Below are 19,900 nucleotides of genomic sequence, written 5' to 3'. Positions count from 1 at the left end.
ATTGAGTTTTAAATGTGGTTTAGGTTGTCGGTCATGAGGGCCCACAAGGAATCTGTGCATTTTTCACATTTTCTATGTTAACTGTTTAGGGAAATCTGCAGAATAGATTGACTGAACTGAGAGTGTTTACAAAGCCCATAGGCTGCTTGTAACCTAAATGGAGAAATATTGACATTTTAGTTTTTTCAATATTTTAGAGGATTACCTCACTAAAATCTGACATCATTGGAGTTATGAATTTTGTCTCTGTAGAAAACTCAGCAGAATTCAGGCCGGACTGCACATGTTGCAAAAATAAGGAATGCTTTTAAGTTGAACAATGCTATATTACTCAATTCATCTTTATTTCTATAGCGCTTTTACAATGTAGATTGTGTCAAAGCAGCTTAACATAGAAGTTCTAGTCAATTGAAACTGTGTCAGTCCAGTTTTCAGAGTTGAACTTCAGTTTAGTTTAGTTCAGTGTGCTTTAGATTTCACTGCTGAAAGTTCGAACACTGAAGAGCAAATCCATCGATGCACAGCTCCACAAGTCTTTAATGGAAAAAAACTTCACCAATTGACGAAAGTGAAGGAAAAAAAAAACTTGAGACAATCCACTCTCAGTTGAGCGTGACCATTTCTTCTCTGGCCAAACTCTTTGTGCAGTGCTGCAGTTTAGGCGCCAGAGGCTGGAGAACACTGGACGTCCATTGTGAAAAAGCTGCAGGTGTGAGTAGGTCACTAGCGGGTGTTCAGGCTACCCATAATAAAGTTGCACATCACCCTATTATTATTATTTTGCAGTTATTATTTGCAGACCCATTTATTACTAAAACTGTTTGTAAATCTTTTCTACTCTGGGGTCAGTAAATTTCTTTGTAGTATTAAATTCTTTTCTAAAGCAAGGGAAATTTTTCCAGGGGTTCTTTTTAAACAATCATATAAGAGTGCTATTTTTTTCTGTCCTGTAGAGGGTGAGCAGACTCTTCTCATACTACAATTTTTTTTAAATCAAAATGTTATGCCAAAAATAAAAACGGTTTAAAAAGGCACCTCTTGCTGTCAAAAAAAAAAACAAAATGTTCCTGTGATCAGAGCCTTAGTCACTTTTTTTCACTAGGGTCACACGCTAATTTTTTCCACATCTATATTTTGCAGTAAAGCCATTTAAAGTACAATAATAAAATTGAATTTATATTAATAAGCAATGGTAAATTTAATACAGTTGAATACACATACTGAATACACAACCGTATGTTATTATATAACTGAATTTTTATCCAGCCTTGGTAAGCATGTGATTTTTTTTTTTTTTTAAATCTCTCTTCAAGCTTTTAAATGGTAATGCGTGTCGCTTTAAATGCTACAACAAAGATCTATTTACACTTCTTTACTTGCCATGCTCATGATGGAACAACAGCCGAAAGATCTTGGAGCAAGAAGCAACTTTGAAAATGCTCACCACTTAAAACACACAACTCCGCTTCTATTCCTAGACATTCACGCTCTCTGACAGAATGTCCAGTGTTTCATTAAGAACACATAAGAAACACATATGATGGTCAGGCCTGTCCACCCTATAAAGACAGGGGACATTGAGGGGTTAGGTGATGTAATTACACTTAATAAAGGAGCTTCTTGCCTCTCCCAGCCTCCACCCATCCAGGGTCATCCAAGCTCTCCCTAAGGGCCAGGAGCGGTGCTTCTCCTGCCCCCATTCAGGCTCCGTCACAGGGTCTGGGAGACCGGTGCATTTTGGGACAGTAACGACAGGCTCAGCTCTCAGATTATAGTCATTACCCCCTCACGGCCCATGTCCTCAGTCAGCATGGCTTTGCGCCAAAACATAGTGCCTTCAGTGTAATTTCATACGGGCTTTTAAAATTAACCTCATGCCCTGTAATGAGTAATTCAGCTTGCCCTTCTTTAGAAGTGGCAGGCTATACCATGACATGGAGAGAGAGGCAGTTCGCCACGTACAGTATTTATTCTGTGGGCATTTTTAGAAAGCCACAAACGACCGAGGCTCAGCCCTTGTGGTCTGTGCTATTTGTGAGCTCTGAATGTATGTCTGAAGGAAGCCGGGGATTGGTGTCTTATATCAGCTATTGTGAAGATGCTATCAGTGGAACACTTATAGGCCAATAGGTGATCATGTGGTGGATCGCTGCGGTTCTGATTCCAGCATTATAGCAGTGTTGCAATGGATTGAGGTGCCCTCAAATGAGGTTAAGCAGGTTTAACATAGGTCCTGGAATTTCTGGAATATCATGGAGTTTTAAATATAATTTTTCTATTTCAAGTTTTGCCTCCTGTTATGTTTAGTCTATTTTTTCAGTGCTGTTTTATTCCTTTCTTGCTTGCCTGTTATTCTGTTCATTTTTCAAGTGTGTTCTTTTCTGCGATTGCGCTAGACTTCTGATTCATTTGCTTGTGGGTTAATGAGTAGAAATAACAATCGGGCAAACTACTTGTGCTTTAAACCACAGTGTTTATGACAGTATAATAAAATAAAAAATATATGATGAAAAAATACCAGTTTGCAGCATCAGTCAGCATTACAAGCTGTTTTGTATGGCTAAAAATGAATGGAAGTGAATGAGACTGGAAGTCTATACACTTATACTCTACTACACTACTACTACTACAATTTAAGCTCAGATCATCAGTGAAAGTATTGACCTAATCCTGTTAAAATTCATACCGACAGCTAGGGCCGCACAATATATAGTTTCAGCATTGATATCGCGACGTATGCTTCCGCAATAGTCACATTGCAAAGATATGCAATGTTAAGTTGGCTGTGCAGTATAATTTTTACATTTACATATACAAAACAATAAAGCATGCACTGTTTATTTTACTTTTATCATTGCTCTGTTGCATTTACACAAACACACACACACACACATATATATATATATATATATATATATATATATATATATATATATATATATATATATATATATATATATATATATATATTTTTTTTTTTTTTTTTTTTTTTTTGCATTATTCATTCTCCTACCAAATAATCCCAATCGATCAAAATGAATACAATTGGTAACACTTATTTGTACTTATAAAGCACATGTTCTGTAAGATCTTATTCAACATCCCTAATCCTACCCATTACTTAAACTACCTTAATAGCTATTAATAAGAAGCAAATTAGGAGTTTATTGAAGCAAAAGTCAAAATGGTTTGCTAAGATTGAAAACTGAACATTAAAATAAAGTGTGATAAAAAATTCTTTCCAGATATAACGAAGTATATTGCAATATGTATTGCAGACAAACAAAATATTGCGATGTCAGATTTTTCCAATATTTTGCAGCCCTATCGGCAGCTATAATAGTTCAAATAAAAACATCTGCACTGCTGTTTTGGGATTTGAAATAAATCTCTTGTGCTGACTAATTCTGTTGTTTTATTTGATAAAAAATAATACTATTCAAGAGTTCACACTTAGCTGATGATTTACAAAGCTTATTTGGCATGCTGTCCCGGGAGAGAGCCCCGAGCTCAAGGGCTCCTCGAGCCCGGGGCTTCCTCCCGTTGGCAGAGCAAGAAGGGAGCCCGAGCTCGGTGGATCTCAGAACTCCCCTGCCGCTGTAGCTAAGGGAACGTAAGGAATTAGACAAGCTTGATTGTTAAGTATGTTGAATGTCTTTGGATGGTGGGAGGAAACCGGAGAACCCGGGGAAAACCCACGCGGACACGGGAAGGACATACAAACTCCCCACAGAAACACTCACCGGTCCTATAGAACTAGGACCGGCAGTATTCTTGCTGTGTGGTTCACAGTGCTAACCACTGGACCGCCGTGCCGCCCAATCGCAGGTAAAGGAGGAGAATAGGGGAGGAGGGGGGTTTCTTCCAAACGAAGATAAAGTGAACTGAAAACTGAGGCTATTTATGGTGCCTTAGGGCTCATATGATTGGAAGATTAGTGATTAGCAAATACGAGACTGGACGTGATAAATCATAAGCACGTGATCCTCTCGAAATTAGTTTATGAATAAACTTCACTTAAAACATGTTCTATTGTATTATGTTTAAAAATATACAATGTATGCTTGTGATGGCAAAGCTAAATTATTCCAGTCTTCTGTGTCATGTGATCCTTTAAAAATAAACGTAATATGATCATATGACACTTAATAATATAATCACATTTTTTGTGATGCACTGAATAAACTATTTTAGGAATTACTAAAAAATAGAAAGAAATTTTTTTTGATGTTTTTTTTAACTCTAGAGGGTTTTTTCTATTTATTTATTTATTTTACCCTTGCTAAATTAAAAGTTTACATTTTCTGTCCCCAAACTTTTTAAATAGCTACATATACCATTAAGATAGTTCATGAGCAGTTTTTGACAAACTAATAAGACGTTGTCTATTTATATATGTAAAATATATTCAAACAAAGGTAAAAATGGAACAAAATAAATACATTTCTGACAACTGACTTACAAAATCGATTCTTCATGATCTTAATTTAGTCTTGAGTCCATTTTTGGCTAATGTGTGCATCTGTGTGTGTGTGTGTGTGTGTGTGTTTGTTCAGGCAAAGTAAACATGAATGTGCAATGGGAGGAGGACTCAATGGAGACTGTGCCTGCAGTACCAGTGCGGATCGCCTTCATGTTGGTGGTCCACGGACGTGCCGCACGCCAGGTGCAGCGACTCTTCAAGGCCATATACCACACGTCTCACTTCTACTACATTCATGTGGACCAGGTATAAGTTCAACACATCGACTTTTATTAATGAACTCACTAATCAGACCTTAGTGGGATCTTTATCAGATTTTTGTGGCCTAACCCGACTGACTAAACTGATTTTGCTATGACTTTTCTTACAATTTGCACAAAAATTTGTGGCATTTTGATATGCTGATTTGCCAAAAAAAAAAAAAAAAATATATATATATATATATATATATATATATATATATATATATATATATATATATATATATATATATATATACATATACAGCTGAAGTCAGAATTATTAGCCCCCTTAAATTATTAGCACCCCTGTTTATTTTTTTCCCCAATTTCTGTTTAACGGAGAGAAGATTTTTCAACATATTTCTAAACATAATAGTTATCTTTGCCATGATGACACAAAATAATATTTTAATAGATATTTTTTCAAGACACTTCTATACAGCCTAATTGGGGGAAAAATAAACAGGGAGCTGATAATTTTGATACATATAATATATATACATACGGACATTTGTATTACTTTTGGACCTCATGAACCATTGCGTCCATTAAAAAAATAATTGTGAATACATGTCACAATGACATCATAGAAAGCATCTAGGCCCTGAATTTGCAGAAAACTTGTGACATTTCAGAATAAATGCGAGATTCACAAAATTGTGCAGAGTTTGCATAATTTTGAAATAAATTCAGTGATCGTAAAATCCTGGAGGAACTCACTAATTATCTAGTGGTGGCTGATTGACCAGTCGGAGCCATAGTGGGGGATAGGGAGGAGAATACTTGGTAAACAATGTGCTCTAAACCCCTTCATTCATTCATTCTTTCAGTATAAGCTGTTTCAAAAGCTTGATGGAGGAATATTAAAGAGCCATACTTCAGTGTCTTTCACACCATTTACTCTCCCAGTTTGGAAAGTGATAGAGTGTGAACATGAAAGGCTGTTTGTTCACACACACACTCACACACTCATTTACACACACAACACTGCAACCCCCTCCGTTAATTACACACATACAAAAATACACTTAATGAGCCACTTGAATTTATGGCAGGAATGCGTAGGGCAAGAACGCTGTCTTGTAATTTCAAAAGAGCAGGATAAAGAGCTGCTTTTCAATCAGTCCATCATCATGGAGACGAGCTTTATGACTGCGTAAAACAAGCAGAGGAAAAGAGAGGAGCCGAAGGTGGGGTGGTGGAATACAGAAAACACCACAAATCAAAGACTGTCGTGTGAATATCTCATGACAAACATTCACACATGCTGTAATACAAATCAAATCACCTTATAAAATAGATGTTTTTGAACCAGATATGTGTAATTTTGAAATAGTATCATGGAAGATGACTTACAAATTTTCACAATTTTTAAAGTAGTCACGTCATAGATGTTTCTACACTGTATGACTATCTGGAGTAGTGTTCTGTCGGTGCTGTGTTTACACTGCAGGATGGATTGGCGACAGGGGGTTTTACACTGAATTACTTTACAATAGGAAGAATCGCCGACAACTTTGTCTCGGTCCGCAAACTACGTCTCGCAACCAAACACATGCGAGAAGTCAAGATCAAGTAATATATCTTTAGTTATTAACTACATAATGAGGAAGAAGCCTTTAGTGGGGCAGAAAATATACTTATTTTGCTCACCTGGCTTTTGAAGATAATTAGTCATTGTTCTTCAACTTTTTTCTTTCTCCGGTTGTTTTCTGCTTGTGGTATTGCTTAGATGACACGTCAAACAGACAAATTATAAATTTTCATTAGTTTTTCCTCCATTTCTTGGGTTCAGTAGACCGAAAAAAGAAGCCCTTTTAACTTCACCCCCAAGCTCCTGCTGGCCTGCAGATACCCTTACTAGTGGATGCTGCTCTCTCATTGGCTGTAGGTGATCGCCGATGTTATTTTTTTATTAGAACACATTTCACATTGCATAATTTAGAATTTTGACTCATTGACGATTCTCACAGATCACGTCTTTGATAGATCACACTGTGTGATTGTTAATCATGAGAACAAGCACCGATCTGCCCATGATTTTAGGCATTTGTTTGAGATTTTCTCAAAAACCTGTCGGCGAGTCAAAATCAGGGCTTAAATGGTGCAGTAAGAACTCGGTAATACTTTTAGTACAAGCAGAGCTACATTTTAGTGATACACAGTATATTTTAAATTGGTTTGTGGGTCAATAGTAAAAATCCATTCAAAGATCTTGACGTCTCACAGCTTTTCTTAAATAGAAATTTTTCAGATTTAACTGAAAATTTGTGTTCTAAAGAGAGTTTGGAACTGCAAGAGGGTTAATAACTGATAAGAGTTTTTGTTTTGGTGTGAGCTGGCCTTTTAAAATTGTGTGCAGTTTTGATCATCAAGTAAACTCTTCTCTATTTTTTAAGGATGTTTAGGTGCTTGTTTTTTAACTGGAAAGCAAGACAAATCCACTTATTAAGAAAACATTGCAGTGAAACCACTCGACTGTTTGAAAAGCCTTCATTCACTTCATTCAATCAGTTTTTTTCCCCCACAAGGTGCCCTTAGTGGATGGTCAGACTTTGTTTATCTCATAAAGACGCTGGTCACGTTTGACTGACTGATCCCAGATAAAGTTCTCAGACTCCAAATTAACCAGCGCCTGTCTCTTTTTTTCACCCCACAGCGATCCAACTACCTGCACAGGCAGATGGTGGCTCTCGCTCACCAGTATCCTAACGTCCGGGTCACATCGTGGCGCATGTCTACAATATGGGGTGGTGCCAGCCTGCTCACCATGTACCTGCAGAGCATGAAGGACCTGCTGGCCATGAGGGATTGGTCCTGGGATTTCTTCATCAACTTGAGTGCGGCTGATTACCCTATCCGGTGAGTCACTAAACATGTTTACATGCATGCCAATATGCTGATAATTCCCAAAATCTAATATTAAAATAACTCATTGTTACTGTTTACATGTAAACCATTAACCCAGCATTGCAGGTCAACAGTGTTTACAAGACTGTATGAATCATTTTGTTTCCCAGTAGTAGGAAAATGAAATATTACAATTTGCATATTTAACTTCAACTGTGAGTATTTAGTTTGTTTGTTGGTTGGTATCTTGTTGAGAAAATCATGTTAAGAAACTGAAATATTTCCACATGCCAGCTTAAAATGTATGGTTCATGTAGCATATATATTAATTCAGCAGACCCAAAGCAACTTACTGTAGGAATTAGCATAATAGAACAACTTTAGTCCACAACAACGATATGTAGATCTAAATTCTTTTTGTGTCAAACACATAATACAGATGAATAGAATGAATAAGGAGTGCCATTTTTGGAGGATTAGGTGTTGAAGAAATAGTTGTGTCTTCAGACGTTTCTTAAAAATGACTGAAGATTCATTACACCAGCAGGGAACATTAAATGTGAATGTTCTTGAAATGTATTTTTGGGATGGTACCACAAAGCAACACTCAGTAGCAGAATTCAACATACTGTCAGGTACAAACCTTAAGTAGCGGGTTCAGGTAAAGGGGTGCAAAGCCAGCAGTTGTTTTGTAGGTCAATGACAGCTCTGTGAGTTTGGCGATTGGCAGCTAGTGAAGATTGATGAATAAAGGTGTGACATGCACTCTTTTTGGTTCGTTAAAGACCACTCTCACAGCATAGGTGAGATGGTGTTGGTTGAGAGGTCAGCCAAGGGAGAATTGCAATTGTCCTGCAGTAGCCTAAATGGAAAAAGAGTCTGGATAAGCATTTGAGTCTGATGTTCTAATAGGTAGGGCCTAATCTTCCTGATTTTGTTAAGAAGGAATCTGCATCAGGCAATACTAGCAATGTCGAATATAAACATCTCATCCAGACTCATTTCTGGGTTTCAGCAGTTGTGATTTTTTCAGTATAAGTTGAAAAAATATGATATGCAGCATATAATACATAAACTTTTTATACTGCAGTCTGGAATACTTGATTCTGATTGGTCAGTCGCAACGTTCCAAAGCATGTTATTCCGAGATAACAAATGCTGAATAACACAGCCTTATTCAGGAACTTTGAATTATCTTGACCATCAGTGAATACGTTCACATCCATAAATATGTTTGTCTCTCTCCGCTGTTTTTTGATGGTTAGGCTTCATCTTGTGACTAAATAATACATAGGTTAGTGTATGCTCTATTCAGCTGTTTTCATTTCTATCAACTTTAATTAAACAGTTAATAAACTATTACGTCTCAAAACAATGTTTTAGCAGTCTTGTAATAAATGGGATAAAGTACATCAAGGCATTATTCTGTAATACCAGCCACCTGGATGTACATTACAGAACATTTAATATGCATCATTTCTTTATATCATACCATTCGTATAATTCTTTGGGTTATAATTCTTTAAATTTGTAATATATGTAACGGAGGCCACCTAACAAAGTGCTATGCAGATAAACCTCACTCATCTGACATCTTAAGGTGCTCTAGCGACAGATGTTAGAGGCCATGGTCTTTATTATCCTCCTTGTTAGAGCAACCAACTCCCATGCAAAGAATCGCCGGTTCGATCCCAGCTCAGAGCGGGTTGAGTGCAGTAAGACAAGTGGGTTACAAATACATATACATATACATATACATATACATACTCTTGCCTTTAGAGTAAAAAAAAGTTTGCTCTGTCTGGATGTTGAATCCGCAGTAAGGCACGTTTCTATCTTCTATCACCCATGCACACTTCAAAAATCTGACAGAAAGCAGGATAATGTCTTTACTTCCTAGGCGAAATCCGTGTAAGTGGCAAAAATCCAACTTTGACATCCTGTTTACGCTTAAGCCATTTATCACCTTACTCTGATAATGGAAAATGTGTTTACATGACCACATGTCAACTTATTAAAGATAATCAGGTTAAGAATGTGCTTGTACACGCGTAACTCCACTTTTGACTGATTTTTCCATTGACATCATTTGCATTGTTTGGTTTGTCATTGTTTTCTCTCTGGAGCGATTCCGCATTTTATTGGTTGTCGGTGGGAACAATTGAGTTAACACCTGACTATCGTCTTGCTGTGGGCTGCTAGGAGATTAGTTCCAAGCAATGTCACAATTTAGTTTAGCTGGGGATTATGGGTAATTGAGATCACCATTGGCTGCTTGATCTAGTGTCGACAAGTTTGATGGTTCATAGAACTGCTGGGGGATTACATTTAAGTGCCTTGTGGAGATAGCAGTTGTTTATTCAGAATAAGTGCAATTTAAAATTGATGAAGCCTCAACACCTGAGCAAAACAAGGAACTCATAGATATTAAGCTCTGAAATTTACTGAGAGATACTGCACTGTTTATGTCTGAATATTAAAAAGGGGAATGATTCATAGGTGTGCATTAGTTTGTAGCGTGTGTTTTTTATGTGTACTATATTGAACAGAGTTATTTAGACTATCTTAATGATAACTTTTGATTATTTTAACAGCCTATTTTACAGCCTTTTCTGTAATGTAAATCAATAAATAAATGTAACTAAAAGAAACAAAGAACAAGCGTAAAATAGAACTAACAATAATAATAAAATAACAATTATTATAATAATAAAATAAAAATATAATTATTTTATTATCAATAATATTAAATTATAATAATACTGGCTTTATAGATTTAGAAACACATTTAAACACAATATATAATATCATGAGGTTTGATGAATAAATTATGTATTTAATAATAATTTTTTTAAAAATTAGCTGAAGCCATCATAATAAAATCCTTTAGTTAAAAATTTATTAAAATGAAGCAAAAATAAGTAGCTAACAATAAATATTTTATTTAAATATTAAGTAAATACATAGATTTTATAATTGTATATAGATTTTTTTTAAATACATAATATGATAACGAATAATTTAACATTTTTGAAATCATTAAAAATTTTACATCTTTCCTGTCATCCTTTTTGATTAAACACCTAATTTATTCCAGGATTTTTTGTACGCATATAAACTTCCAATTTAAAATACACACATAAATTAATAATAATAAAACAGTCCTGAGTTTCAGGATCTCATTCCATTACCTGTAACTCAACGTGGCATTTCTGTCGGTAAGCTGAACTGTGCCTGAAGATTTGAATTATGGCCATGATAAATGCCATTTGTGTGCATAACTCTTGAGTCTATAATGAGGGCAGGATGAGAGGTTGAGTAACCCAGCAACTCCCCCGGCTACAATCAATATTACAGCCATGTCATTTTCTGCAGCCCTCAGAAATCAGGGTGTTAGAGATCGATACAGCCCTGTGATGAATTCTGGCCTGTCCCGCGCAGCCGTTCAAGGTTAATCCGGCCTCTCTATCACTCAGTCGCACGCCACACCTCCAAAGCCCCTTTAAAGCAGGACATCAAAGAAAAATAAAATGATTCTTTTCATCTGTGGTGCCGAGTCGGATTCAGGTGCAAACTATAAGTAGCCTGTCTCTCTGTCTGTTTGTGTGTGAGAGTGTGTAGAGCAGTGATGTAGTTGCTATCATTTGTATTATACTGTGCAGAAACACCATTTCTCTAAAACATGAGGACAAATCGCTCCATTAAGGAGTCGGATCCGGCTCCTCCGGTTGCTGTGATGGAGAGTTATTTCTCAGTCCACTATCACAACAGAAACAGGGGTCAGAAGAGAGGAATCTGCGAGGAAAATAAACTCGGCAAAAGATTTGCTGAAAGCAGGTTGAGGAAAACAATAAAAGAAGCCTAAAAAAGGGATATTTATGTTTTTAAACATGATACTTTTATCATAAACATTTACTGTTAATCGTTTAATCGATAAACTCTTTATCAAGGTTTGGTAAAACAATGTATTATTTTTTGTTTTTCTATCTGTGAGGTTAAAGTATAAAGCAGGGGTGCCCAAACCTTTTCCTTTAAAGGGCCAGAAACTAGATTAAGGCTAGTGGGCAAAAAATAATCATAGCTGCCATGGGTACTTCATAATGTATATAAAAATATTTTTAAGTTTAACTAGAAAACACTGCTTTGCATTAATCAGTGGTGGAGAGAATGCTGAAAAATCATACTTAAAATGGTAAAAGTACCATTACTTGCCTTAAAAATGTAGTGCGTGTAAAAGTATCTGTTGTGAATATTACTAAAAGTAGGAGTCTAGACCTTTTAAAAGTACTCAAGAGTAGTAAGTAGTGAATATTACGCTGTAAAAAGCTGAAACATTTACATGTAATTTGTGGATGTGTGTAAACGAAATATTCTGTAGTGCATTTAGTCATTGCCTAGCAGGCACACAGCGTCACAAGATGTCAATATTAGGTTAGATTTAGATTGTGGTGTTAGGTGACCTAACTTTTATGTCTAGTCAGTGTCTAAGGACAATGTTATTTTGATGTTGTGGATATTTGGTTGATTTTAGTTTGTGTTAGAAACTGACAAATATCCAAAGTCAACATCTTAAACCATTGTCATATTGATGCCAAATACTGACATTTATTCATCAGGTTTGGTAACCAAAATCCAACGTCTGATGAACGTTATAGTGGTAACATCCACACAACGTCAAGCTGTAACACCATTAGACGTTGATATTTGGTTGATTTTAGGTTGGCCAATAATGTCGGCCTGACGTTAGGTTCTGACGTCATCCCCATTTTCATTTCCAAACAAAATGCAACATCCCCATAGTATAACGTCAATCTGACGTCATGTTGTCGTATTGTGTCTGCTGGGTGTTTAAGACTATTTCGGTCATCATACAGTAAACATTCGTCATCTTCTCATTAGTGACATGCATCTAAGTCTCTAGGTCAATGTGTGTAAAGAATTTAGACACGTTTAACGCTTCCAAGCCGTTTGTTCCATTTATATAGCGCCTATGTCTTGAGTTAGTTCATTATGATGTGATTTACCTTCCATATGTGATTTGATTGGAATTACAGGTCTGATATTTTCTAACCCCCATAGACAGAAAAAAAGAAAGTAGTGACTGCAGGTTGAAGGAAAGTAGTGGAGTAAAAGAACATAAACAGCACTAAAAATGTAGTCAGGGGAAAGTAAAAGTACACATTTTAAAACTACTTGGTAAATTACAATTTCTGAGGAAAAACTACTCATTTACAGTAACTGGAGTATTTGTAATTTTTTACTCTACACCACTGGTATTAACTAATGCAGGATAATTTTTATAATGAACTTATTACATTAAAAACAATCTCATTTCAATGAAGTTACGCTAGTCAAGCTGCACCTGATTTTGCCTTGATTTGCTTGCAGATGTCTTCTGTATTGTCCTCGATTAGTCGAGTGACAGTATTTACATTTTTTACAGCAAATAAAGCGTTAAAGAATAAAAGTATTTATTTACTTATTTACAATTAACATTTAAATAAAACATTTCATTTCAGATGGCTTTTTTGTAGTTTAGCAAAAAAAAAAAAAGATTAATTTAAACTAGAAATACCAATCTCTGTTAAAATCATTCACTCCAATCCTGCCCATCATTCATACTCCTTTCTCAGATGGGATAAGGGGCCAAATCAAAGGATGCAATGGGCCAACTTTGGCCTGCGGGTCCTAGTTTTGCCATCTCTGGTATAAAGAGTGTAGTTCTCTCCACTTATTCAGCAGGTTTGGTTCCAAAAATTTCCCAAAACATTATTTTTAAGCATTTAAGCATTTAAAGCTATTGAACAAAACAACCAGCTACAATGTAAATAACAACATTACAAACTTTAATTTAAAGCAAAGACGCATATAAACAGGTGCTATAGTTTCCCCCACAGTCATGACATGCGGTATAGGTAAATTGAATAAACTAAATTGCCTGTAGTGTATGTGTGTGAATGAGTGTGTTTCCCAGTGTTTCCCAGTACTGGGTTGCAGCTGGAAGCATATTCTGGATAAGTTGACAGGGTTCATTCTGCTGTGGTGACCCCTCATGAATATAGGGACTAATCCGAAGGAAAATGAATGTATAATGTTAAATAATATTCACAAATACAGTAATAAATGTATTGTTCGTTGTTTATTCATGTTAGTAAATGCATAAGTAACATCAATACAACCCTACTGTGAACTGTTACCAACTATACATAGTATTTTAACTTACTGTTCTAGTCCTGATAATACATACTAAACAATATTCATCTTGAGGATTTGACCCTTCAAACTAATGTTTGATTACATAATTTCCTAATTTTTTTCTTGCCATTTTTCTTTAGTTTTCATTCTTCTTTTGGGTTTATTTTTGCTTGAACGGCACTAGGATGTTTGTGTTTACACTGCAAACATCATCCAATACATTTTTTGTTAAAAATATCACATAATCATATTACCTAGGAAGGAATGTACAGAAATCTTCAGGGCTCTATTGCTCCAGGTGAAAGATGAAGAATAGAGCACAACCTGTCAAATCATGAGGACAGAGGCTGTTGGAAGTCCATTAAACCTCATCTCAGTTTGTCGAGGGAGACATGAAGGGTTATCGTTTTGAGACTGAAAGTTGAGAAATCAAGTGCGAGATGGGAAGTAAGCTGAGAAATACATGGACAAAGATCTGCACGCCTGACTTCCAGTGTTTTTGCTAAAGGTTCACTTCAGAGATGCTGCAGACTGCACTTGGCTTCATAGTGGCTGCTCCCATTATCGCTTAATTGTGAATGACAGCGCGTGTTAGGGGTCCTGAGGGGGCATCTTCGGTCTCCTAAAGACCTGTGCACAGCCCTTTCGCTGAGCACTTTGTCCACATGTCGTGACTGTGGTGCCAGGGGACGTGTGGTACCTGTGTCTGGTGACTTAGCCGCTTATTTTCCCCTCTAATTCCCTCCTGATGTCCGTCCTTCTGCATGGATGCCTGTGAAAGGGGCTGACAAAAAGCTCTCTGCTCTATAGGCGAGGCTGGACGCCAGAGGCGGAGGGCTCTGTTACACAGTGGCTTTGTTGGGAGCGATGGGCTCTTTTCTTCCATTTATCCGCACCATCTTGCTCTTTTTCTCTGGCCCTGTTTTTAAAGTCAGCGCAGCTGTATTTATGGCCTTTTCATGAAGAAAGAAAAGGAGAAAACACTGAGTCTGGACTCTGTTGTTCTCCTCTTCCCATGTGGTGGCACGGGCTCCATGACACCCTCTTCTGGAATGGAGTCACTCTGCAGACTGTTAAGAAGTGCTATACAGTATACTATATTTAAAAACCAGATGCTTTTTGTCCATTATTGATAAGTAGGAGGTGTAATCTATGCAAAAACAAAATTAAACCTTCTTTGTTTGAAACGCATTAGTATTTTACAGTTCAATTAAAAAGAAAAGCTGAACTAAAGATACACATAAAAAGTGGTTCCTATTTCTTATGGTTTGTTCAACATCACACATGAAACTAAACGTTGAGCTGTGTATTGTTGGATTACTGATTTTCCGTGCAGTACGGTCTGCTCTGGTCTAAGGGCTTTATCATACACCCGGCACAACAAGGCACAAGACACGTTTGCTGCAATTTGTTGCTATTTTCAGACCAGCGCAACCCTAGTTTTCACGTTTTGCGCTACATTGTTTAATGTAACAAGTCTATTTTGTGCCACTTTGTTGACTTATGGGCATGTTAGTCTAAAATAGAGATGTGTTGTTGGTGCGTTGCTATTTTGAAGAACTGAAATAGCCCGCACCACTCACTAACTGAAAGCTGGTCTAAAGTCCATTGCAGAGCATGTTAGTTATGCACCTATGCAGTGGCAAATGCTTAGACATTGCTTAATACAAACAGAATGTACAGCAATACACAAATATCTTTATATATTAAATAAATTAAAGGATTAAAATGTTCAAAAATTATCATTTTCTACATAAATATAAAAAAATGTTTGCTGTAAATTAGAACTAAATTTAGAACTAGTTTTGAAACAAATCTTTGCGCTCAACAAACAAAATTAAATGTAGGCTAATAGATGTCCTCAGTGGAGTGAGTTTCCACCGTTTCCTTATCTACAAAAGTAAAAAGGTAAAGAGTAAAAATAAAGAGAAAGAGAAAGTAAAAAAGCCAAATGGAGGAGGCTCGTTCTTTATCTTTGCGCTGCAGATGGTCTGTTTAACTGTTCTCAAAGTGAAGCATTCCTTTTCTCTTCTTACAAAGCCTGCCATGTAAATAGCAAATGCACCATGGCGAGACACAACAGACTCTTAAAGGGAATGTGAGATGAGACTGTGATTGGTTTAATGCACATTATGCTCAAAACACACCCATAACTCATTGAAAAGAAGAAGCACAACCCTGTTAGACCATGCGCCATGGCGCAGAGCGTAATTTTTTGTCCTTAAAATAGCAAAAGTGTATTCGAAAACCCCCCTAATGATTTTGCGCCATTCGCTTTAGACTTTGCGCCTAGATAAAATAGAGCCCTAATTGTTCAGATTGGATTGTACAGTGCTGGTTCAGAAGTATTGTTTTTCCCGTAGTGATATTTAAAAGGTCTTTGCTAAAGCATTATGAATTATGAACCAACCAGCAATGAGGAGAATCACATTACAAACTGTGATTTGAATCAGAGTGTTTGAAAGCGTACTAATGTAAGTGTTTGAGTACTGTACTATACGTCATTATTGTCACATTACCTCACTAACTAAAAATTAAAAAAAATTTCGAGGCACTCAAGTGGACTTGAAAATAAAAAGCCTTTAATAAATGAATCATTAAATATGTTAGCCAGCAATATTTTTTATGATTGAGTCCATATCTATTAAAGACCTTTTATATTCAAACCACTTGAGTGCTTTGGAGTTTATTGTTTTTTATTTATGAGTTACAGTACCTCTCAAGCTACCAGTTAGGATCATTACCCTGTAATACACACATTTTGGTTTGTATTGAAGATTTTCTCATTGCTTTTATTGACAAATAGTATACGCTTTAGAAGTCTGATTGAAAAATGATCCATTCACTTCCATTTCATTCATCACCACTTATATCTGTGCATACATGTCATGCATAACTGTCCTAATTTAGCATGTCGTCCAAATGCCTCCAGACAATTAGCATATGGTCAACAGACCTTAAAAATCGAGAGCAAATCTCCCTTCTGTCTCTCTCTTTTCTCGTGTTCTCTCCCTCTCGGACTGATGCTCATTATTATTGCACAGTTTTGACGGCACTGCAGTCAGATTTCAAATCTGGCTGGTAGCTCGGTTACAGAAAACAGCACTCTAATAGCCTGAGGTCTGAGTTTAGCCAGTGCAAGGAGTGACTGGCAGCTGTACATGCACTGAGCGCTGGAGCAGGGTTTTATTTCAAATGCCACTCTGGCTTTCCCAAGCAGCTCGTTGGCACAAGGTCAAGCAACAGGAAGACACTGCAGGTCAGTGTGTGTTTGTGCACGTTGATCTGGGTAGATATTTAATACAGTCAAACGGTGGATGAAATGGCATCTTATGCTGCTGAAACAGGACGTGTGAGATCATGTAGGTGTGTGATTGACGTGTGCAGCTGTAGGCATGTAGATGACATCACACAAGTGTTGATGGGATGACAGAGTGTTTACTATGGAGCTAAAAGTCACATGCAAGCATCAACAAATTCACTGTTGCCATTAGGTTGTGATAAACAGTTGTTGCCTAGAGTAAAATAAGCATGTGTGCCTTCGCATTTCGGCAAAGATGTCTTCGTCAAGGTGATAAAATTCAGATGCGTCTGGAGTTTGTTTGAACAATCGATATGTCACATGACACGATTAAATTACTAAACACAACAGAATATTATATAACTCAAACAATAATGTTGAATCAACAACTGTTCACATTACAGTACACTGGAAAAAAATTAATAAATAAATAAATTGAATAAACAATTAAATAAATCCATTAATTTGACTTGCAAATTAAGGTGACTGAACATAAAACAGTTAAGTTGTCCCAAAAATAAACTTAAGAATTGTGTTGTTTCAACTTATTTTAAATAAGTTGTTTTGAACAAGTGGCACAAGTCATTTTTTGAGTGCAGAAAAATTATAATATTAAAAATCAGACAAATGCAGACAAAATATCAGACAAAATGAGAAAAAATGTCAACAATATGTAAATAATATAAAGCTGTAAAATACAACAATAATAATGAAAGAAGAAAAGGAAAAAAATAACAATACTGTTACAAAAAAAGTCGAAAAAATCTTGTACTTGTGCAATAGTTAATTTGTTTTCCAAAAAAAAAAAACATTCTGTGAAACTACTCAATACACTTTCAAAACTCTAAAGTAATATATATATATATATATATATATATATATATATATATATATATATATATATATATATATATATATATATATATATATATATAAATATATAAATGCCACAGGGTTGTTTGTTTGATTGCTTCAACTTATGTATTTATTTATTTATTTGTTGGTTTGTTCGTTAGTTCGTTCGTTCATTAATTAGTTAGATTTCCAGTAGTTTGTTCATTCATTAGTTCGTCCGTTCATTAGCTCCTTTGTTCATTAGTTCGTTCGTTCCTTAGTTTGTTATTTTATTAGTTCATTCGTTTATTAGTTTGTTCGTTTATTATGTCATTCATTCATAATTTTTTTATGTTCAGTGAGAAGATTCTAGCCTGTGTTGGGCTGAACAAGTGCACTGAAGTCAGGTTGAATGTGAGGTGGATATGTGATGTAATAATCATCACTGAGGATCTGTATCTGCATTTATTGAATCATTAATCTGAGGTAATCAGTAAACATTTATTACTGTGTAATTCCATTCAAAGTGTGAAGCTGCCTGCTGGTTTCTGTCACATGACTCGTGGTTTGCTCGCGACACTCTGAAATGTTTATTTTTTTAAACTCGTGGCACCTGGAAAACATGAGCGTGCTTTGCAATGACATGTGCTTTGCAAGGCCCTGTTTGTGGTTGAATTTAAATTAAATAAATATTTTACGTGGGCCGAACAAAGTAGTCCAGTGGGCCGCATGTGGCCCATGGGCCATAAAATGCCCGGATCTGTTTTAAAGTGTAGATGCACATCCAGCTGGTTGTTATTGCAAAATAAACCTAGATGTTGGTAGGGTTGATTTTGTGTTTGCAACAAGCTACGTGTAAATTATCTTTAGACACATAGATATAAATGGTACCTGCTAGTTTGCCAGTTACAATAGTCTTTGCAGTTTGTTCAAATGTAACTTTTTAACTCAGAAGTATGGTGGCTGAGAGAGCCTTATGTGCTGCAATTGAACAAAATACATGTAATTACAAACAAAACGCCAGCTAATTAAGAAAAGATCCTCGTCGGGTTGTCAACATTCGTTCATTCATTCATTTTTCTTTCAGGTCAGTCCCTTTATTCAGCAGGGGTCACCACAGTGGAATAAACCACCAACTTATTCAGCATATGTTTTACACAACGAATGCCCTTTCAGCTGCAACCCAGTACTAGGAAACACCCAAACACTACGGCCAATTTAGTTTATCAATTCACCTGTACCACATGTCTTTGGACTGTGGGGAAAACCGGAGAAGCCGGGGGAAACCCACACAAACACTGGAAGAACATGCAACTCCACACAGAAATGCCAACTGACCCAGCCATGACTTGAACCAGCAACTTTCTTGATGTGAGGCGACAGTGCTAAACGCTGAGCCACCATGCCGCTCAGTTTGACAGCATATATGTTGCATATCCTTTGTGAGGATTGTCAGTTGGCTTTCAATTGCCACTAATTCTCAAACATCGTTAAAGTGTGCATGCTTTGTTGTGATTTCTCTTCTTACTTGCATCTATTTGCATACCTGTTGCGTTTGTTCACAGCCAAGTCTTGTAACCAATAAGCTGGTTTGATCGCTAAAGAAACCGAGATGCTTTTTCTTTGAGCACGGCATTTTTCAAATTCCACCATCGTCTCGTATTGTAGTAATAAATTTGATTTTATTATTCTTTTTATGTTCAGCATGAAGTTGTTTCCCCTCTACCAGAAGCCTGCAGTGAAAGAAAATAAACATCAGAGCGGGATGTGTGTGGGGAAAAATGACTACAGACGTTCAGGCAGTGCACTGCGACAGGCAGTAAAACAGGGCAGCTTGCATTAGGGGCTGAATCTGGCTCTGAATGCGAGCTTGGACATTCCCAGAATCCCTGGTGCTCCGCGCTCATTTACACTGTGGCTCATTAGCCTGATTAGCAAACTCTCTGTTAGTCTCTTTTGCTTGTTTTTCCATTCTAACACCCTTTCGTTCTCTCC

General features: G+C 36.5%; 1 protein-coding gene across 1 annotated transcript in view; it reads left to right on the top strand.

Moving 5' to 3' along the window:
• xylt1 (xylosyltransferase I) overlaps positions 1-19,900 on the top strand; it is a 106,494-nt gene that overhangs the window by 58,708 nt on the left and 27,886 nt on the right. Inside the window, 2 exon segments of the mRNA NM_001172397.1 lie at positions 4,557-4,729; positions 7,385-7,587. Coding sequence (NP_001165868.1) covers positions 4,557-4,729; positions 7,385-7,587 — 376 coding nt within the window.

This window comes from Danio rerio, chromosome 3, assembly GCF_049306965.1.
Source record: "Danio rerio strain Tuebingen ecotype United States chromosome 3, GRCz12tu, whole genome shotgun sequence".
Classification (NCBI taxonomy): domain Eukaryota; kingdom Metazoa; phylum Chordata; class Actinopteri; order Cypriniformes; family Danionidae; genus Danio; species Danio rerio.
Note: the sequence above shows the minus strand (reverse complement) of the source record. Positions and strands in the feature narration are given on the sequence as shown.